This window comes from Oryza brachyantha, chromosome 6 (assembly GCF_000231095.2).
Source record: "Oryza brachyantha chromosome 6, ObraRS2, whole genome shotgun sequence".
In the NCBI taxonomy this organism is placed as follows: Eukaryota; Viridiplantae; Streptophyta; class Magnoliopsida; order Poales; family Poaceae; genus Oryza; species Oryza brachyantha.
This window is the reverse complement of record NC_023168.2, coordinates 19,562,332-19,582,670: the sequence shown is the minus strand read 5'-3', so window position 1 is coordinate 19,582,670 and position 20,339 is coordinate 19,562,332. Positions and strand designations below refer to the sequence as shown.

At 43.7% G+C, this 20,339-nt stretch overlaps 2 protein-coding genes across 2 annotated transcripts; one reads left to right on the top strand and one right to left on the bottom strand.

Annotated features, from left to right (window-relative positions):
• The first annotated feature begins 341 nt into the window (after positions 1-341).
• Positions 342-2,023, top strand: LOC102709748 (putative protein TPRXL). The gene has a single exon (XM_040525481.1). It carries the CDS (start codon positions 402-404, stop codon positions 1,641-1,643), a length of 1,242 nt encoding a protein of 413 aa, XP_040381415.1. The 5' UTR covers positions 342-401; the 3' UTR covers positions 1,644-2,023.
• Positions 2,024-6,363: 4,340 nt separating this feature from the next.
• Positions 6,364-10,826, bottom strand: LOC102708907 (BTB/POZ domain-containing protein At1g04390). The gene is made up of 8 exons (XM_015838855.1): positions 10,603-10,826; positions 10,215-10,338; positions 9,616-10,132; positions 9,371-9,501; positions 8,871-9,277; positions 7,639-8,760; positions 7,182-7,328; positions 6,364-7,007 (listed from the first exon to the last, which is right to left on the bottom strand). Exons 1-8 carry the CDS (start codon positions 10,740-10,742, stop codon positions 6,557-6,559), a joined length of 3,039 nt encoding a protein of 1,012 aa, XP_015694341.1. The 5' UTR covers positions 10,743-10,826; the 3' UTR covers positions 6,364-6,556.
• Positions 10,827-20,339: the final 9,513 nt, after the last annotated feature.

The following is a 20,339-nucleotide window of genomic DNA, read 5'->3' as shown; positions in this document are numbered from 1 at the left end:
TATCTCAATAATCAATCATAAGAAGATAGAGTAATAAAAATATAAGAGCATGTAGTTACAAAATATTAATAATATATATATATTTATATATAGGATAGAATAAGAATATTTTGTTAGAGCGATAGCTGATATAAATAGATTGATATATAGATTATATTTTATATGATCATCGAAATGACACTGTAAATTGAAATTTACTAGTAGCTGTTAGGAATGCTATGGCCCGCTTATATATATGGAAACCTTTACCACGGCTCAGGTCTTAGCTCTCGGTCTCGCACGCATCGCCCATAAAAAGGAGAGGGATTAGTACCGTACCGGGAGTCTAGGGAGATCGAGTACGGGATACACATCGTCCTCCACTTGTTGACTACCGTTGATGCGCTTAGCCACCGCCTGCCATGGCCTCCGCCGTCGCGAGTAACTTGCTGCCTGCCGCCTCGCCCGCCGCCTTCGGTGGTGGCGGTGGTGGTGGGTGGCTCGGCCCGCGTGTCTCGTTCAGCCGCGATGTCGTCGTCGTCACCGGGGCTGAGGACGCCGCCGCCGCGGTGGTCGTGTGTTCTTCTTCTCCTGCGGCGGCGGCGACGCCGGAGCCGGCGATATCGAAGGACTTCATCGACTTCGAGTTCAGCCTCGGGGGCTCCGCCACCATGCTCCCGGCCGACGAGCTTTTTGCCGACGGGAAGCTGCTCCCGCTACGGAAGGCGGCGGCTGTGCCGGAAGTGGATGCCGCGGCGCCCCGGCCGCCGCAGCCTGAGGCAATGCCGGTGGCTTCGGAGCCGATGAAGCCACTCCGGGCCGCCGCCGCCGCCGCGGTCGATGCCACCGACCCGTACGTTTTCTCTCCGAAGGCGCCCAGCTGCTCGAGCCGGTGGCGTGAGCTGCTCGGGCTGAAGAGAGCAGCCGCTCAGAGCCCGAAGCCATCGCCGTCGCAGCCGTCCGCGCCGGCGAGGACCCCCGGGAGAGCGATGAACTCGACGGCGGCGAGGTCGCTGAAGCTGCTGCTCCAACGGAACAACGGCCGGTCGTCCGCCGCCTCCGCGTCGGAAATCGCGTCGGCGCCGCTCCTCCGCGACAGCTCCGACTCGGAGGCGTCTCTCTCGCTCGCGTCCTCCCGCTTCTCGCTCTCCTCCTCGTCGTCGTCCTCCGGCCACGACCACGACGAGTTCCCGCGCCTCTCCCTCGACTCCGCCGCCGACCCCAACCCACCCGGCATTCGCCTCGTCCGTTCCTCCCACCGCCACTCAACCTCCACCACCTCCCGCGCCGGCCGCAGCCCGGCTCGCCGCCGCCCCTCGCCGCCGCGCTGCCTCTCCGTGGACTCCCCGCGCATGAACTCCTCCGGCAAGATCGTATTCCAGGGGCTGGAACGCAGCTGCAGCTCCCCGTGCACCCTGCACGCCTCCTCCAAGCCACGCAGCTCCCGCGCCGTCGACCGGTCCTACTCCTCCGGCGTCCGCGTCGCGCCGGTGGTGCTCAACGTGCCGGTCTGCTCGCGCCCCGTGTTCGGGTTCTTCAAGGACAAGAAGGAGACGTCGACGGCGAAGGACGGCGCGGCGGCGAGGACGAGGTCGTCGCTGGGGCGGAGGACGGCGGCGCCGCCGCAAGGGTGGAGCGGCGAGCTGGCGAGATCCTGCGGGTGATTTGACTCGGTTTGACCGGTTAGTTGTTGTTGTTTGTTGCTTTGCTGCGACCGGTTTGGTATGATGAGTGCACGGAAAAGGCAAGTTGATGCCATGATGAGATGAGATGGGATGAGATACTTTGGACTAGCAGTGAGTGCTACCTGTAGTTTGGTTTTAACTGATTTTGTTTGTTCTTTGGAGACGCCTCATGGAAGGTCTAATCAATTGACTCTTCTTTTTTCTTTCTTTCTTTCTTTCTCTTCAACTGTATATTCCGATTTTTGTTTGTTTTTGTCTTCCATCATCAAAGTTTAATCCTCTTTTCACCTTTCTATTGGCTCATCCGATATCCTGTTCAAATGGCAAATGGAGTTGGTGAAGAAGTTGAAATGCTGAAGTGAAACCATATGATGTGATGAGTTGTTTGTGGTTATCTGCATGGGAGTCAGCAACGGTAGATGCCGGGGGCAGAGTTCATTTTAAAAACAGGAGGGAAGGGGGGTGGAGCGATGTGTTGCTGATGTGGATCCGGGCAGCCACTGTGCCGCATGTGCTCATCTCTAAATATTCGCGCAGACGAATACCCAAAGAGAGAAAAAAAAATAAACGAGCCGCTTGCCACGGCACCGAAGAATAAAAATCTCCGTTTTTTTTATTTTTTTGTGCTGGCGTGCGAGACACCCATGTGGACGCTGCTGCAGGCTGCAGGCTGCAGGCTGCGGGGCAGCGATTTCTGCAGCGCGAGAGCTCGCTCTACTGTGTGTGTGATCTGCTGCTGCTGTGGTGCGACCTTTTCGAAGCAAAGCTGTACCACCGCTTTCTGTGTAGTACGCTTCTGCACTTGGTGCACTCTCTCGGCCGGATCACCGTCCTGGCCAGTTCAGCGGTTCTTCATATCCTAGTGTTTCCTACCGTTGGCTTCCTTCTGCTGCCGTCAAAAATTTGTTAAATCTATTTCTTAATAGCATGATTTGATTTATATATTTAGATAAGTTAGTACCAAGTATGGAGTGCAGGGTATAGCTCCACACTTGTCTGCTCTGAACATGAAACCAGCGGGGGTTGCTTTGCCTCCCGCGTTTACCACGTTAACCATAATAATTATTACGACGAGAAACCGTTCAAAAACACTGATAATTACGTGATGACGGACGGAGCTCTCGACCCCTGCCCACCCATCTCGTCCTCTCCTCTTTGCATCTGCCTCTCTCCGCCATGGCCGCGTTTGCTTGGGTTGCGTCTCGATTCGTCTGGGGCCTCTGCGCTGCGCCCTGCAGCGACGCAGCAGACGCGGGTATGGTAGTGTGTGTGCGCGTAGGTAGGGCACCACCAGCACAGCCACAGGATGGGCCGGGGCCTACGACGCACTGCCACTGCTCCAGACCACACCGCTGCTGCCATCCATCATGCTACTAGCAGCTGTCATGGACTAGGCACCAAGAAGGAGGAAAAAAAACACATGCGATAAATCGATGCTGCGTCAGGAAATAGCCCCAATCGGATAATACAGCAGCAAATTATAAACAAAAGAATACAATTCATAGGTGATGGTTGGTAAAAAAAATCCAAGCTATAGACTTACAAACGAAAAATAATTTATAAATAAAATTTTTATACATGTATTCTTAACGATTTAGGAGATAAAACTAAAAAATAAATTTCAGTGTAAAAAACCACATAATCAACTCTAAAATTAAAATTAATATTAGAAATTTAAATTTTATTTTATAAGTATAAACAGAAGAGAAATTATAGGCTTTGGTTTAAAAGCCTTCTTAAAGAATTTTTCCTATATGATTGAAATTTTCTGATGGTATGTATTCCTTGGAATGAAAGTGGGCCTAAGGTTTGCATTGAGTAGATAAAAAACATTATGAATCCCCATCTCTCGATTAGTGTTCGACGGTGCGTATAATTGGGCATTGGAAAAGGGCGGACAAGAAAGGGTGCTCATCCAATAATGACCCAAACGTATGCACATCTTGGCATGTTGTGATCGATGGCTGACAGCGTTTAAAGAACCCGGGGGGAAATGAAATCATGGCCTGGAGAAGGCTTCAAAGCAAGCAAAACTTTTGGTATGATGAGTGAGCGTGAGTTCAGCAAGAAAACCCGTCAGACCAAATAAAAAAAATGTCCAAGCGGGTGATTTTTGACTTTCCAAGAGAAAAAAAAACAAAACAGTATATTTATAAATAAAAAATTTTATGTATGTGTTTTTAGTGATTTGATAGACTAGACTTATAATAAAGTATGATAAAAGAATCTTCAAAATTAAATTCTAATTTATAAATATAAGCAAAAGCAAAAGAAAATACTCGCCGCAGAATGAAAGGCAAAGCAATGAGGTCGATCAGAAATTCAGAAGCTTTTTCTTGCTGAGCTGAGCTGCAAGCAGCAGTGAGGGAAGCACACCTGTAGTACGCTACGGCTACGTACGCACCTCACCTTATCACCTGCGCCGTCTGATGCAGCTCCGGCCATGAAACGACGGCCATCTGACGGCTGCCATGCCAAGGCCAGCGTCGTGACTTCCTGCACCGCCACAGGGAGGCAGCTCTCCTGATCACCTGTCACAACACATACTGTACTACCAGTACTAGCAGTATTTGGGGATGAAAAGAAAATGAAAACAAAATTGTAGTAGTAGGATCTTGGTTAATTAGGGATGGTCCTAATCTTGGTTTGTTAGTTTTTGGTCTGAAAGAAAGCTTCATGCGATTGTGCTTGATGGGGGGCAGGCAGCGACTAATTAATAATCTACTTCTCTTGTTTATTGAACGCTAGTTTGGACTCTAGTGAAGAGGAGGACGACAGCCTGTACTGGCACCCTGTACTGTGCTGCTCAGCCAAATTAATCCCATCTTGCTGTTGTGTTTGGCTATCTTCTTTTGTCTGATGATGGTGAGAGATTTCGACGTTGTTCGTTTCGAATAATTTAGCTTTAGATCTATATGTAAACTGGTACTGAGGGCGAGTTTTTTTAAGCCAAAAAAGCTTAACTAATTACCCACCCAAAACAAGATGGGTTATGACAAAAATTCCTATAGAAATATACTTTAAAATGACAAATAGACTCATTTTCAGGTTTAAAATAATAAATATGTAATTAATCACATGCTAACGATCTATCTACTTTTGTGTAAGCAAATTGGTTAAACCCAATTTTCTCCAAAATGACACGCTCTAAATAAAACGGTTTGTTATACAATTCAAGACACAAGTTTGTGGAAACACCTAGGTTTCAAATTCTGTAAGACGTGAGCTAAAATATGACATGGGTGTCGGTGATCATGCTGAATCTGTAACGTTCATTTTTAAAATGGACGGATTTGATTGCACATGTTTTTATGAAAAAGATTATTAGCGTCTGAGTTGTGCTGTGTTCTTAAAAAAAATATATAGACGGATTTGATTGTACATGTGCATTAGTACTGTCCCGACACGAATTTTGCAAAAAAAAAATGTTGATAAACCAACATAAACCGATGAAATCTAGACAAATGTAATGCAAAATTCAAGAACGAGTTTGATTTTTTTTGTAACTTCACAAAATGATATAACGGTTTGCATTATCGATCACTCGAAGATACCCGGATCGAATCGGCTCACCATGCCTGCGAGTTGCGATCGAGTTCACGAAGCGAAAGTTGAGAAACGAGGGTAGCGCATCTCGGGTCTCCTTTTTTTTTTTTTTTGTCTCCCTCCTTGTTTTTGTTTTTTTTTTGTCTTGGTCTCCCTACTCTTCGGTTTGGAGAAATTTCACATAAATTTTAGAGAAATTGAACAATTGAACTGTTTACTCATAAATTTTACGAGTAGTGCTTTGTCTTCTCGTCGATTTGCACACACCCTCCACTGCCGCGTGGGCCACGATCGATTCCGTGAAAACCCTCGACTCCACCGCAACGCCGGAGTTTTCGGCAGTCGCCGGTCGGTGGATTGCAACAGTGGCTGTTTGGGTGAGCTCGAGTCGAGCTCATCAAACCTTCGAGCTTTTAAACTTGCTTGGCTTAAGCTTGGCTAAGTTCATGAGCTTAACTCGAGCGTGCAGGATAAGATATATTTTGATAATTTCTTAATAAAACAAAAGTATTAAGTTAATGATGTTAAATAAAAGGCATTTCCACCGTTCCAACATATGGAAATATAGATTTGGTCGTGACATATCACAGCACTACAAATCTAAACATAAATGCAGGTTCAAATTATTAGTGTTAGGATATGTCATATTCAACAGTAGGTTCGTATATTTGTAATAGAGATATTAATAAGGACTTTAGATTAATTTATAATTCCAACGCCTAATTAGTTTATCATATGAATGCATATCAGTTTATAGTTAGTACTATCTCATTAATTAAATAAAATAAATAAATAATAGGTTCATGATGATAGTTATGCGTATCAATTTATAGTTAATCTACTATCTCATTATTAAATATCGTCCGAATTAAAAAATTTGGTAGAAAAGTCCAAAAGAAAATCATGGTGATAGGTATGTTTTTCCGGAACATATTGGTGAAGAATTTTTTTAAAAAAGACATGAATCAATAAAAAAAAGTCAGAAAGTGAATTTTACTGAGTTAATTGAGGGAAAATTGAAGGACGAATTGTTCATGAGGCCCAATACGGCCCAATGGGGATTATCGTGCGGTTTAACATGGTAACCTCGCAATTTCAGTCATTTTTCGCACCGATCTAATTGGGCCATGCTTACACGTGAGGTTGAGCGATAATTACGACATCTTGAACAATTATCTTTCGGTCGTCCCAATAACAATGCGTTTACGGTCCCAGACATTTTTGCATTCCACTACCAATTCTGAACAATATGAGCACAACAAACAGTTCATATAATCATATCATCCCAATTTTACATGCCCTATCTATTGTAGATCTCGCAACATTTCGGTGTATCCTACTCATGTTTAAGCTCGGTTACTTCTACCGCCGTGCTGCGAGTATCTGACGTACTCGGTCCGCAGCATGTCGAGCAAATCGTCGTCAAGCTGCTCCAGCTGACCGGAGTCCCGCAGCTTCGGGTACAGATGGGCGACGCTGCCGACGGCGGCCTCCACCATCTCCCACTGCTCCAGCTGAGCCGCGAAGCCGACGAGCTCGACGGCGGCGGCCGTGCTGGTAGAACTAAGGCAGGAGGTGACCACTGCGAGGCTCTCCTCCTTCACTCCCTCCAGGAACCAGAATTCAGCCAGCGATGACAGCTCTGCGTAAGGCCGCAGCTGAGAAAGCTGCTCCTCGCTGTTCAGGTTTCGCCATCGGCAGTCCGGGGTGATTTTGGGTAGATCGCCTGAGTAGAACCAGTGGACCAGTTTGTCCAACGCTTGCCGCCCGATTGGAACTTTGATAACTTCTGAGAAGCTGCACGCGTTGTTATCATCGATCAATTGAAGGATGTGTGAAAAAGCAATTGCAAGTGCCAGTGTAATGCATGAGGTGTTCTTAAAAATAGGAAAAAGATAGAGCTGAGATTTGACAGCAGTTTGAGCAAGCATGGGTTGTTAGCAAGTAGAAAGTTACTGGTAGAAGGCTCACCTTTCATGCATCCCAGATTGAAATAATGCCCGAAGGTAATCACAGTTCATGCTCAGTACAATCTTATGGCAATGAACATGCGGAGTCGATAGTTGGCATAAGCCACACTTCATTTCTTCATTGGATTGAGCTTCCAGAATAATATCCCTGGAATTAATATGGATCAGGAGGGGGCTTCAAGAATCAAGAGAAGTTAACAACACTACACAGGATAAAATGCAAGATGATGTCTGTTTTATATGGGATAACAGAAGGTGATGTGTGATCTCTTCGGACTTCCGAGGCTATAGTATACAAAAAAAAAAAGAACTCTTTGAAGTAGCTAGAGAATGAAAAAAAAAAAAACTAAGACTAGACAGTGGTAAGAGTAACAAAAAGTTGTAAGGGAGATCAGACTGCCCTTCTGGCCCACAAGTTGGAATTGACAAAAAAAAATGTAATTATAGGAAGAACTTACGAGAATGAATTTTTAACTGGTGCAAGTGCTGCAGTAAGATCATATCTAGGACAATCAGAGTTCCACCTGGGCTGATTTTTTTGAAGCATCTCTTGTAATGATTTCAAGTGACAGTACTTTGCAAGTGTCCTTACTGTCTTAACATTGTCATCTACCATGACAAAACTTGTGTATGCATATTCCAAAATTTTCTTCAAGGCAAAACTATCCACACGATCAGACATTCGAACACGATAAAATGGTCTGTCCCATTCATCAGTAATTTTTCCATCACTACCAAGGGATTTTACAGATGGCAACAACTTTGGACACCTTACTGAAATGATGGCTGAATGAGCTTTTAAAGATTCACCATCTGAAAGCAACAGTTCCAGATCAGCTAGCTCACTATCATCTAAGGCCCCTTTCATCTTTCCTCCCAACTTGCTTGGAAAACCACACAGGCCAAACAAACTCAGTATATGTGAAATGTACAACTTCGGTCCTGAGCTCAAGTTTTGACATAACACATTTTGAAGAACTCTAATCAGATCTTCACTATAATGATCTCTGCAATCACTGCACACAATGCCCATATCCAAATTCCTTTTACAGTGAATACAAACAAAATTGATGCTCTTCAGTAGATTAAACAACACCATGAGACCATAGAATAAAGCAATATTGTCACCTTCCCATTCTTCAACAAGAGTACAACATGAAACTCCGTCAAAACAAAATTGCAGATGAGAAGCAACTTTTGACCTCGTGAGATGTACATTATTGTGTAGACATTCCTTGATAATGGTGGATAGTACAGCTACAGCACTCCCTGTGTTAAGGAGATTATGGGAAGGTTGTAACATCACCATGCCCGCTAGACTCATGAGGTTGGACATAATTTTAACACTGTCAAAAGATGCGGTAATGCTTCTTGTCGTATTTGATTCTAACGATGTGAACAGAATATTCAAACAGTCATCACCTAAAGAGAAAACTTGTAAGAGTTTAGAACTTGCCTCAGATAAAATGTATCCACTGGATGAGAGAAGCATCATCAGAACAGCCCTCAAAGCCGGCTCATGCACATCCTTGGATAATTTCATGGTGCTACTTTTCTGCATAGCATCTGTTGCAACTGAGCTGCAAAGAGGACAGAAAATGTAAGTCAACACACAGAAAATCATGTAAGTTCATAATACTCAAGAAAATTATTGCAAGAATAACAAGATAGGATAGTACCTAGTACCTACCAAACACAATGTATCAGTGTCCGCAAGGCACAGCCTTTCCCTTCCCTAACAGAGAGATACTCATTATTGCAATGTACCGCTAGATTTCCAAGTATATCCCATACGTAGGTATGTATATCCATGAAATTCTTGAGAACCATATTGACCAGCTCATCATGGGACAAAATCTGATGGACTTCATCTGAGGAGATGCAGCTACTAGTAAGAATGTTATATAATACATCATCAATAGCATTAGACCAAAAGAGCCGATGATGATCCCCAGAATTACGAAGAACCAGTAGTGCAGTGCGGCACCCCTCTGTTATTAACATTTTTTCACCATCTGTAGACATTGCGTTAACTATGCCTTCAGTGATGTGCTGACCATGTCGAGCCATTAACATATCACACCCCTTTGAAGATCTCTGTAGATCATATTTCAGCTTCAAGATTTCTTACAGCAGATTGCAAAAATAAGAATATTTGTATTACTTAATCACCAAAATTAATAATCTTACCAAAAGAATCTGACAGAATTTCAATGCTTCAATCCTAGCAGCACATGGATGGGACTTCCCCATAAGCCGAACAACCTTAGCCATCAATTCTTCATTTTTCAGAAGGGTCATTGCACCATTGCCACATAAAGCTGCATTACAATAATATTTCGGAAGATAAGATGCAACAAAAGGAACATCAAAAGATGTATGCAGATTTTACTATACAAAGGTCAAAGAAGGTAAGTACCAAAAAAAAAGTGTACCTATAGCAGCATATAGTTTGATGACCCTAACAGCAACATCAATTTCAGAGGGAACACAGTATTGTGCTAGCTTTCCCATCAAGTTGGAGTTACTCCATACATGGTATCTCGAAGAAGGCCAAATCCACAGTATAATTCTTAGCAGAGACATCATTTCCATCAGATAGTTTAATGGATGCACGTCGTGGGAGTAATTCTGTAGAGCCACACTTACACTTAAAACTGCACCGGTTTTCTCCAAAGCTTCCCAAATTTCTATGTGAACTGAACCTCTCGCTGTCGCTAGGGTGTTCAATATGCCGTTCATTGCACTGGCAGAAGAGATAATTATAGGTATCTGGTCTGCTGCCAGCTGACAGGAGAGAGATGTAACGATCTCTAAAATTGGGTATTGGCGAGCTAAATTGCCTACAGTCGAAACTAACTTAAAGCTCACATCTGTTGCTGGGATAAGAACCGACTCATTCTTGGACTGAAGAATACCTTCCAATGCTATGAGTATATCCGAAATCGACTCCTGGTAAAAGAAACTATTTTTCAGAATTTCACTACCACCATACCACTGTACCAGTCGGGCAATCAGCTGGAATAAGGTGAACCTTTATAGGAGGAAGCCGCATCAGCTCATTTGACAAACAGCCAATAAACGATGTTGCTGCTCTGAGCACATGAGACTGTACTCCAGCACAAGTAGACTGCCACTTCTTTGGACGGCCATCAGACCTGAAAAGCACACAAACAGAAGATCACAAATAGACATCTCTGCAAAATTGCAACCGTCTGAAATTTTATACAGTTCCTTCATTCAGATAATTTCTCCTCAACAAATCTCTTTTAGATTACTAGCTACGCTACAGCCAACTCCGTCCTATAACAAGCTAAACTACAAAAATTAGAGGAAGCCACCGAGCAAGACCCGACTAAATCATGTACGAGAAATTCTCCTACCGAGAGGGTGCGGTAAGTGAAGTAGTAGCAGTAAATTACTTGGCGAGGCCGAGAGCGAGGGCGTTGTGGAGGCGCGCGCGGAGGGAGAGGACCTGGTCGGTGAGCAGCTGGCCGCCGGCGGCGCCGCCCTTCCTCCTGCCCTTCTCCTTCCCCGCCGCCTTGGAGGCCGCGGGCCGCATCGCGTTGCGCCGACTCGCGAGTCGCCTCCTCCTGTCCCTTCTATTTTTCCTTTTTTTTTTTCTTTTTGGGGGAATTCGCGTCAAGTCTCTGGAGAGGGGAATAAGTTCACTCTCAAGTCCCTCAACTTAACTTAACGTAGAGTCTACCTGAGATTTCTAATCCTAAAACTAGAAATGTGTACTTCTATACTCATAGAAACCGTTCACAAAAGGTTTCTCGACAGTATGACTTAACTTTTAACCAATTTTGCTGATGTGGCATACGGTAGATCCCACATGTCAGATTTTTTTTCTCTTTTCTTTTTCTCCTGCCCTTTTCTTTCCTCTGTCTCTCTTCTTCCTCTCCTCTCTCTCGGGCTGGGGCCTGCGCGGTGACTGGCTGGAGGGCGGAGCGCCGAGCGCGTCCACGGCCTGCGCGGGCTTGCAGCGGTTAGGGCGTGGGTTGCAACGGAACCACGTAGGGGAGGTGGCGGCCAAAGCGAGCAAGAGGTGCGCTGCCGGCGTAGGCTTGTGGTGGCCGAGGCATACCAGAGGGCAAAAGTTCAAGCATTTCTGTTAGCCGAAGCATGCATGGCGTTGAGATTTGCATTGTCAAAGTTAGCAGCATGTCACATAATGCAGTGCACGCTCTCCCTCTCCCGTAGGCAACTCCATCAATGCAGAATTGAAGATAGATTGATTAGTTAACTCATCTTTCGAAGGTGAATATGATTTATGAGTACTAGTTAGTTAATCAGGTTGGTCGGTCGATGGCTCTGAAGATCTGGAGTGTCCAAAGACACTGCATTTGCTATATGTATCAAGCAAGATAATGCACTTGGGTCTCTTCGGTTTTCTGCACTTGGCTATACCGGGTCTCTGTGGGAACTGAACTAAATCCGTAAATCGAAGTGCGGAAGCCAGTGGAACCGCGCGGGGGTGGAACTAGCCGGGTTGGCGGCAACGGCAGCCGCAAGCCGCCGCCCGCGCTCCGTCCTCCGGCCTGCCTCGGTGACAGCAAGCCCTCGTCGGTCGCCGCCTGCGCTCTGCGTCTCCAGCCTGCCTCAGCCGTCGGACGCCGTCGCACGAAGGTGCCAGCTCCAACCAAGCATACGACACATCCAGCGATTCCAGCCTCGTCAGCCGCCACCGCCCCCGCGCGCACGGTTCCGTCATGTGTCCGCGCTCCAGCTGTAGCCCGGCCTGCCTTGACCGTCGCACGCCGCCGTCACAAGCCCATGTAGGCCGCCGGCCATGCTCTGCCCTCCAACGTGCGCCATGGCCCGATAGAGAGGAGAGGAAGAAGAAAGAGAGGGGAGAGCTCAGTAGAAAAGAAATGACGGAAAAAGAATTGAGAAAAAAAAGGAAAAACCCCTGACATGTGGGACCTACTGTATGTCATGTCAGCAAAATCGGGCAAGAATTGAGTCAATACTGTTAAGGACCTTTTGTAAACGGTTTATACAAGTTTAGGAGTATACATTTCTGGTTTTGTGGTTAAGGGACGACTCAACGTTAAGTCGAGGCACCGTCGGTGAGGGTGGTTGGGCTGGAAGGGACGTGGGCTCGGGAAATTGGGCCTAATTTGTGTTGAGTTGCAGAACGGCCAAGCTTGATGGGAAATACAGAAAGGGACGGGACCCTCCCCTCTCTCACCTGTGTCCACACTAACCAGGTCGTTGGGTGTTTAATAAGCGGATGTTAGCGTGTGACGCGAAGTCTCAACGCAAAAGGTAAACCGGTTTGGTTGATGTGGTTGAATAATGCTAAATGAGAATGATGTGGTTGAATAATGGTAAACAATAAACCTCATTATACTTTGTTTACAATTCTAAATCTATTGTCCATGTTAGTGAGAATGATGTGGTTGAATAATACTGTCGTACTAGACGCAGTTGACGTAGTAGTTTTTTTTAATAATAATGAGATGTTTAGTTGAGGAAAAAAAATTTGAGTATCACGTCAGACATTTGATCGAATGTTGAAAGAAGTTTCTGGATATGAATGAAAAAATAAATTTTATAGCTCGCATGAAAACCACGAGACAATCTTATGAGTTTAATTAATTCATCATTAGCATACGTGGGTTACTGTATCATTTATGACTAATCGTGGACTAATTAAGCTCAAAAGATTTGTGCTGTGATTTATCCCATAACTGTGTAATTATTTTCTTAATCTATATTTAGTGTTATATTTAGATGTCCAAAAGACGATGTTTTTGAAAAAAGAATTAGAAACTAGTTGTACTTTTAAAACTAGAAAGGGACCCAATGAAAAAAAAAAAAACCTTTTCTTGGGCGGGCGCGTGGGCGTTTAACCGGACGCAGCCGGTGGCGCCACACACACGCGTCCAGCTAAACGTCGACGCCACAGGCAGTTTGGCGCGCCACACGCACGCAGGTTGGGGCGCCTATAAAAGAAATTTTGCTCCACCACACAACCAGAAGTAAAAAAAAAAAAAAGAACGAGAGGGAAGGAAGGGAGCGCGCGCGCGCGATCGCTGAAAATTACTACTTGCAGGAGGCGGGGATGTTGCCTAATCGTCCCCGGCACCGGCGGGTCCTCAACGTCGTCGGCCGTGCGCTCATGCTGTGGGGCGCACTGGCCGTCGTCGTCTCCACCGTGGGCGACCCCGCTGCCAACACCACCTTCCTCCTCACCGGCTTCCTCCTCTGGACTCTCGGCGTCAACCTGCTTGCACCGCCGCCGCCAGTGGCCCTGTGAGTCGGCATCGCCATGGCCAGCTCCCTTCTCAACTAGAATGACCGTGATACTACTCCATGTAATGTAATCGCGTTCATCCACTATGTACTGTCATGTCAGTGTGTCTTCCGGCTCTGTTTCTTCGCTTTGCTCTGTCCTACTGATTCCTGCATATATGGCTTCATGTCAGTTATTATTATCAAGTGTTGTCTCCTGTCCGTGGGTCTGACCAAATGGACCGTTATGTTCGATCGAATCTTTGTATTGCCACCAAAGGTGAAGTTAATAGTAGCAATCTCATGCGTAAATTACTCAGTTGCAGCACAGGCCAGCACATCACCGCTTTGCCTTTCTCTTGTACTCGTTCCCATTGCTCACTTGCAGCGACGACGAACTTACATGAACACAAGGAATCTGTCTCGTGGGCTGATTTGAACATATGGCCAGCTTCTCCCGGCGTGGGCTGGCCCAAAGCAACAACAGGCTGACTACTACTATCGGGCCACGTGATGATCGAATCGAAGTGGGCTAACTGTAAGAGGTTTTTAGGGAGGCCGAATTCATGCACGCTTGAGTTTTGGGTTGACTGGACAGGGGAAAAGAATGCGGTGTAGCTTACGCCTTTATGCAGGCGTGGCCGAGTTTGATTCGCGTGCCTCCACCGCAAAAATCATACGGTCTTTTTTTTAAGCTTGCTTTATTTTTTTAAAATACAGTAAAAAAGAGGTAGTACTACAATCGTACGTTTTTTTATATAATGTTTTAACTCTTCGTCTTATTTAAAATTTTTCTACGATTAATATTTTTGTGGTTACTGGATGATAAAATTTAAATAGTATTTTATAGATGACTAATTTTTTAAAGTTTTTTTATAATTTTTTTAATAGGACGAATGGTCAAGACATGTAAAAATAAAAAATAAAATTATTATAAAACGGTGATAGTCGATGATATCCCATATTTTGATGTAGAATATATGGAAGTATGTTAAATACCGCTGATATGATGGATGGATATATATTAAAATATTATAGACATGATGTATGAGAAAACGATTTGACATGATTATATGTTAAGCTTTAGTATAATCCAACGAGATGACATGCGTGTATTAGCTTTAGAATATAATAATTATCAGTCAGAGTAATGGTGTGATATGTTTACATGTTGAGCTCTATGCATGGTCAGTGAATTTCAACTTGTATGGACTCATGACCCACTCATAATCAGGTATAATTCAAGTTAACCACTACATCAAAGACATGAGAAAATGGAATAAGCCTTTGCTGCACACAAGAGGAGCTCGTTGACACGCTACTATATTAAAATTCCCGAAGGAAGATTAGGGCTGAAGCAAAAGCAAAATGGAGCGGGATAATTAAGAGCGGTGCTGGGCGGCTGGCAGCGGCAAATTAAAGGTGAAAGCTGGAGAAAAGATTAACTAGCAGGACTAGTCTGCAGGAGAAACAATTTAATTTATATACTTGGTTGAACTAGTGACTTTTGTGAGCATTATTGAACCAAGAAAGAAAAAAAAAGAATAGTTAATTAATCCCCTAAAGATATATCATTAGAGATTTGCTCCGCTCTAATAAAAAGTATTTCGAGGTACCGGTAGCTCGAGGGTACCATTAGATCTAGCTAAGTAGGATGTACACTGTTAGATTTATCCATCAAAAATAATTTGATACCGGTAACTCGAGTTACTTTTTGTACTGTAAATTTGCTCATATCATTAGGTGCCGAGGAGCATTGATTCATATGAATTACGATCCAATTTACGAGCAGGTTAGCATTCAGCTTTCTTGCGTTTTTTTACCTGTTAACGAACGTGACATGCTGGAAAGTAGACACCTCTGATTCAGCTGCTTTGCATGCACCATGGCTGTCCGCCTCACTGACTGTCCCAATCCCTTGACTAAGTCAACTTTGACCGGCACATGTAACCTGTCTTGACCACAGTGGACAGTCCACAGGCCACAGCTGCTGCTTCCTTTTCATTTTTTTCCCCTTCTGCCCCTAAGTATAACTTGATACATATCTAGCAAGAACGTCACCTTTTTCTTTTGGCGATGTGCATGCAAACGCATTTTATACCATCCGTATGAACTACGAATCCCTCACATAAACACCATATATCTTGCTCACCTGAAATGACATACAAACTAATGCTAAAATCATAAACGTGTGCTTATTACTCGAGCATAAATCCCTCAAGTCTCTCGGGCTACTAAATATTTGACGTCATTGACTTTTATATATATTTGACTTTTTGTTTTATTTAGAAAATTTACATAATTATTAATTATTTTATATTATTTTATTTATTGTTAAATATATTTTTATGTATATATATAGTTTTACATTTTTTTAAAAAAATTAAATAAGACAAATAGTCAAACATGTATAAAAAATCAACAACGTCAAATATTTAGGAAGAGAAAGAGTATTATACTTTTGAAAGACAATGTTATTTATAGACCGGACGTGTGTGTTGGTTAGCCTTATATAGGTGAAATTGAAACCGGGAAATTAGAGAAAGAACGGTTGATAAAAGTTGAGTTGGCCGGGGAGTTATATATCAGCAGGGTTGTGTTTAAAGTGAATGGAAGATAGAAGATAAAATATTATTTGATTATTATGATATCTATTTAATAGTATTAACGATAAAGTTAAGTACTATAAAAGTTAAAAATCTAATCTACAAGGATGAAAACTTTTATATATAAACTTGTTACAGAAAACATTAAACACACATTATGCATTTATGCTTGCATCAAACGCTGATCAGAAACAATACGAGAAACTCTTTTCAATAAAAGAAGGCAGCCATTGGTGCGTGCAAAAAGCGCAAAAGCTGTGGAGGCCAGGGAACTGGGGTGAAAAAAAGGTCAAGAGGATGGGTTTTAATTTGCTTCTTCCATGCTGCCTGCCTGGTCGTAGATTTCATCTTTCCCAGCCCAGGAGAATGGCTTCCTGATCTGTTGCAATTGTTCCCTTTAATTTTTATGATTGTTACCTTTTGAAGAGAGATTTCTGGTTAAGCGTGTTCTATAAAATGCATGCATGCATGTGTTTGCGGTCAAAAGATCGATCCACTTTAGGTTTTGTATATGTAGAGTGAAATAGTGGGTGGGCTGACTGATAGTGATCAGGGTGATTGATGAGGACGTTGCTGACTGGGATTGACAAATGACAGTAATTTTGTCTTTGCTCCTATGTAAACACTGAGTCCTGCCAGATCGACGCCAATGATCACCACCGGCTTTTGCGCGCTTATATCAACACTCGGCGGCGGCCCCGGTGAAACTACAAGCTAGCTCGATCCATCTGCAGCAACGCACGACAACGCCGGCGCGGCAGCATAGTAGTCGGCGAGATGGCCAACTACCCGCCGCACGAGCAGCGCGACGTGGCGGCGGCTGGAATTCACGACGACGACGACGGTGCAGTTGCTGCAGGGCGGCTCGTCGTCGTCCTCCTCGCCGGGCGCCTGCTCATGCTCGCGTCCGCGGGGATCGTGGTCATGGCCGGCCACCAACAGGCGGCCGCCGCCGCCTTCGTCGGTCTCCTCCTGTGGCTCCTCGGCGTCTCGGTCTCCCTGCTCGCGCTCGTGCCCGCGACTCGCGGTCGGCTCCGATGAGCCTCGCGCCGCCGCCGTCGGCCGGGATCGGTATTAAGTCGCTTGCTCGCTGCATGTATATATTAATAGATATGGTCAACGCACTTGCACCGTGTCCATAAATAAGTGTCGCTTTGGCAATGCGCCAATGTCTCTCGCTTGGCCTGGGTATGTAATTTTTAGCTTTGTTGACTATTCTCATATCATACTCTTTTCACAGTTTCAGTACATAGTTTCTTTTTACTTTGTACTAAGTTGTGAGGATGACCTAGGCTTGGTCACACAATATTATTTGGTTTGGCCTTGTTTTTAGGATGGGTATGGGTCGACTTATAGGTAGTTTAGGCGCAAAATGAATTAAGTTTCACTACAAAATAAACTTTAGTTCATTTAGTTAAATTAGAGTCGATCCTAAAATATTTACGGATCGACCCACGGCTATCCTACTTGTTCTCTTGTTAACCGAGGTACCTTCTTCTTCCTATACCATGGGCCTTTGGCGAGGAATCCTATCATACGAACAAAGTGGACAAACATACTCCTATTGAAAAAAAAAAGTCTTCGATCAGGACGGCCTCGTGCAGCAAAACTCAGCCCCGCCCAAGAACAAGTCAATCTCCGGTATCCACTGCTCCAATTGGGCCGTGGACCCGGCCGAAACAGTTGGTCCGTCTGCAAACTGCAATCAGTGACAGAGATGGATTTGGCTGTCCTAGTGGATGAAACACCCAATCGGAATAATACATAGACTATCCGTAACCATATATATATATATATATATATATATATATATATATATATATATATGTGAAATTAATTGTATAGTTGGAGATGATGCAATGGCAAGCACCACTCGCTAGATCGGAGGTTTTGATTGGTGCGAGGTTGGTTTTCAAGCCGATCGCTAGCTCACGGGTCGAGCATACTTAAAAACCAATTGCCATCTTAAACTAGCTAGCTCTCTCTCTTCTCTCTCGGGGTCAACTACTCCGGCCGCTCCATGCCTGCCGCTGCGAGATCTCTCTCGCCTGAGCCGGCGGCGGTGTAGCCAGGCATGCATGTCTTCCGCCGCGCCGATGGAGCGTGCGTGGCTCTCCCGTACTACGTCCGACGACGACACACGCATGCTATACGTACGTATTTGCAGTCAATTTTTCGTTCTTTTTCGCTGATGAGTTTTTGTTCGGGGTGAGGCGTATGATGCTTAGTAATAATATAGTAATAAGCTATCATCCCATCATTTTAATTTATGTACTTGTTTGGAACACAAATAGAGGTGTGTGTTTTGGATCTGAAGGGAAGGGAGAGATCGAGCCTCTGTTTATTTTTATTTTTAAAAAGAGAGAGCTAGGTAGCCTCTGGATGTTCATGTTTGGTATTTAGGACCTGGTTTCATGTTTGATGAGAATTCACGTATCCCTTCGACACGCACAAAATACTCCATTATATATTTCCTTTATCTTTATATGATAAAAGATATCAATTTTTTCTCACGGTAGAGTCATGTAGGCATGATATTAGCTAAAACCATCTCGTAAACCGCTAAGGGAGGGTAAATATATGCCTGGTATCTATAGTGTAGGGAGCCTCGTACCCAATTTTTTATGTTAAGATAAATGAATTAAACTCCACTGATAGTTGAGGGTGATAGTTGAGGGTGTCCAGTAGACTTTTTCCATTACATAACCACCATAGCCCATTTCTCTAGACAAAATAAATAACAATCAGATCCACTGTAGTCAATGTCTACTTCTACTATGTCCTGCTTCCTAGCCTTCTTTATATAGGCTAGCCGTGGTTGATCCACATCATATCTATATACGTATATTACAAAAAGCATGATACACATCCTTTTTCTAAAAATATACTCCTTTTATTACATAATACAAGACTTCTATTATATTTTAATCAATCTAAATATATATAGATTATGAAACCATTTGCACCGATCACTGAATTAATCTAGATATAACTAAAAAGTTTGACAACGTGAAACTGAGTAAGTACCTACTATACGTCAAAGTGTTTGGCATGGATAATTATTTAGACTTCAGTAAACAAAATCAGGCTGCTAAGCCACGAGATAAGGAGCCCACGTACGAGTTGACTAGTCTCCGAGGGAAAGAATATTCGTGCTAGCTTCAGTTTGTCCTTTTCCAGTATTGTGCATATGGATATATGCTCAGTAAGTTTGGATAATACTATAAAAGTCTCTAGTCTGCGCAACAACCTACTCCTATTGCATTTTTACAATTTATCTCCTTAATTTTGTAATATTAAAAATCAATAAATCTATATAGATATTCACATAAAATCAAATTGATATAGATATTTCCTATATAAAAAGATGGTCACATATTTCATGAAATATATTTTTTATTCTAGAAATAACATAATATGTTTTCATCCTTTACAAAACACAAGCATTCAGCTAGTACCCTAAAATTTTAGTTAACTCCTTCTGTATCTTTAAATTTTCCCTACTTCCTTGTATACTCCAAAATTTGATTTTAATCCCTTCCATATCCTCCTGTCAATTAAACATCTAATTTCTATAAAATTGATCATTTTATCTTTGGATGAACATAGAAATTTCTTTGAACATGATTCTGCTGTTGCCCCTTCCACGCTAGCTGCTTTAGCTTTAGTATCGGCATCTTTGAACGTGTCTTAATTCGGTAGCTAGCTTAATTAGCTAGCTTGGGGGCGTGATGTTCCCCTTCCCCGGCCTCCCCCTCGTCGTCCTCTTCTTCATCTTCCTCTTCTCTCTCTCTCTAGATCTAGAACCGCAAAGGCAGCTAGGCAAACACCCAGGCAATCTCTCCTATCCGGCTCTCTCTCTCTCTCCATAGATCTCATATGATCCGGATGGTGAGGGTAGCAACTTTGATGTTCTTCTCCCCTCCTTAGTCCTTAGCTCTTTAGGTTAATTTCTTTTCAAGAGCTAGTTAAAGCACGCTCCAGTCATACTCATAGGCTAGATCCAGAAATCTCATCTTATCTAGCTCCAGTCAGTAAGCTAGATAGGTTCGATTCTTGGCTAAGTTCAACCAGGTGAGCTGAAATGTTTTGTTTTGTTTCCCTTTCTCATTCCGTTCCTTTTAATTAATTTGTCTATTTGATCTGGTTTTGTACATGTCTAAATCTTCTCTCTTCTAATCAGCCATCATTACTCATCGAAGAGAGTGAGAACAAGGGGAGACGACCTGCGTGATTAACAACTCCGCGAGCAAATCGCAAGGTATATACATGGGGCGCAGCATCCTGATCGAATTGCGAGTGCCGATCGA

Coding starts and splice junctions, on each gene's coding strand:
- LOC102709748 (XM_040525481.1), top strand. CDS start 402: ATGGCCTCCGCCGTCGCGAGTAACTTGCTGCCTGCCGCCTCGCCCGCC.
- LOC102708907 (XM_015838855.1), bottom strand. CDS start 10,742: ATGCGGCCCGCGGCCTCCAAGGCGGCGGGGAAGGAGAAGGGCAGGAGG. Junction 9,278..9,370: donor AATTCTGTCAGATTCTTTTG/GTAAGATTATTA, acceptor TATGATCTACAG/AGATCTTCAAAGGGGTGTGA. Junction 7,329..7,638: donor CCAGTTAAAAATTCATTCTC/GTAAGTTCTTCC, acceptor TATTAATTCCAG/GGATATTATTCTGGAAGCTC.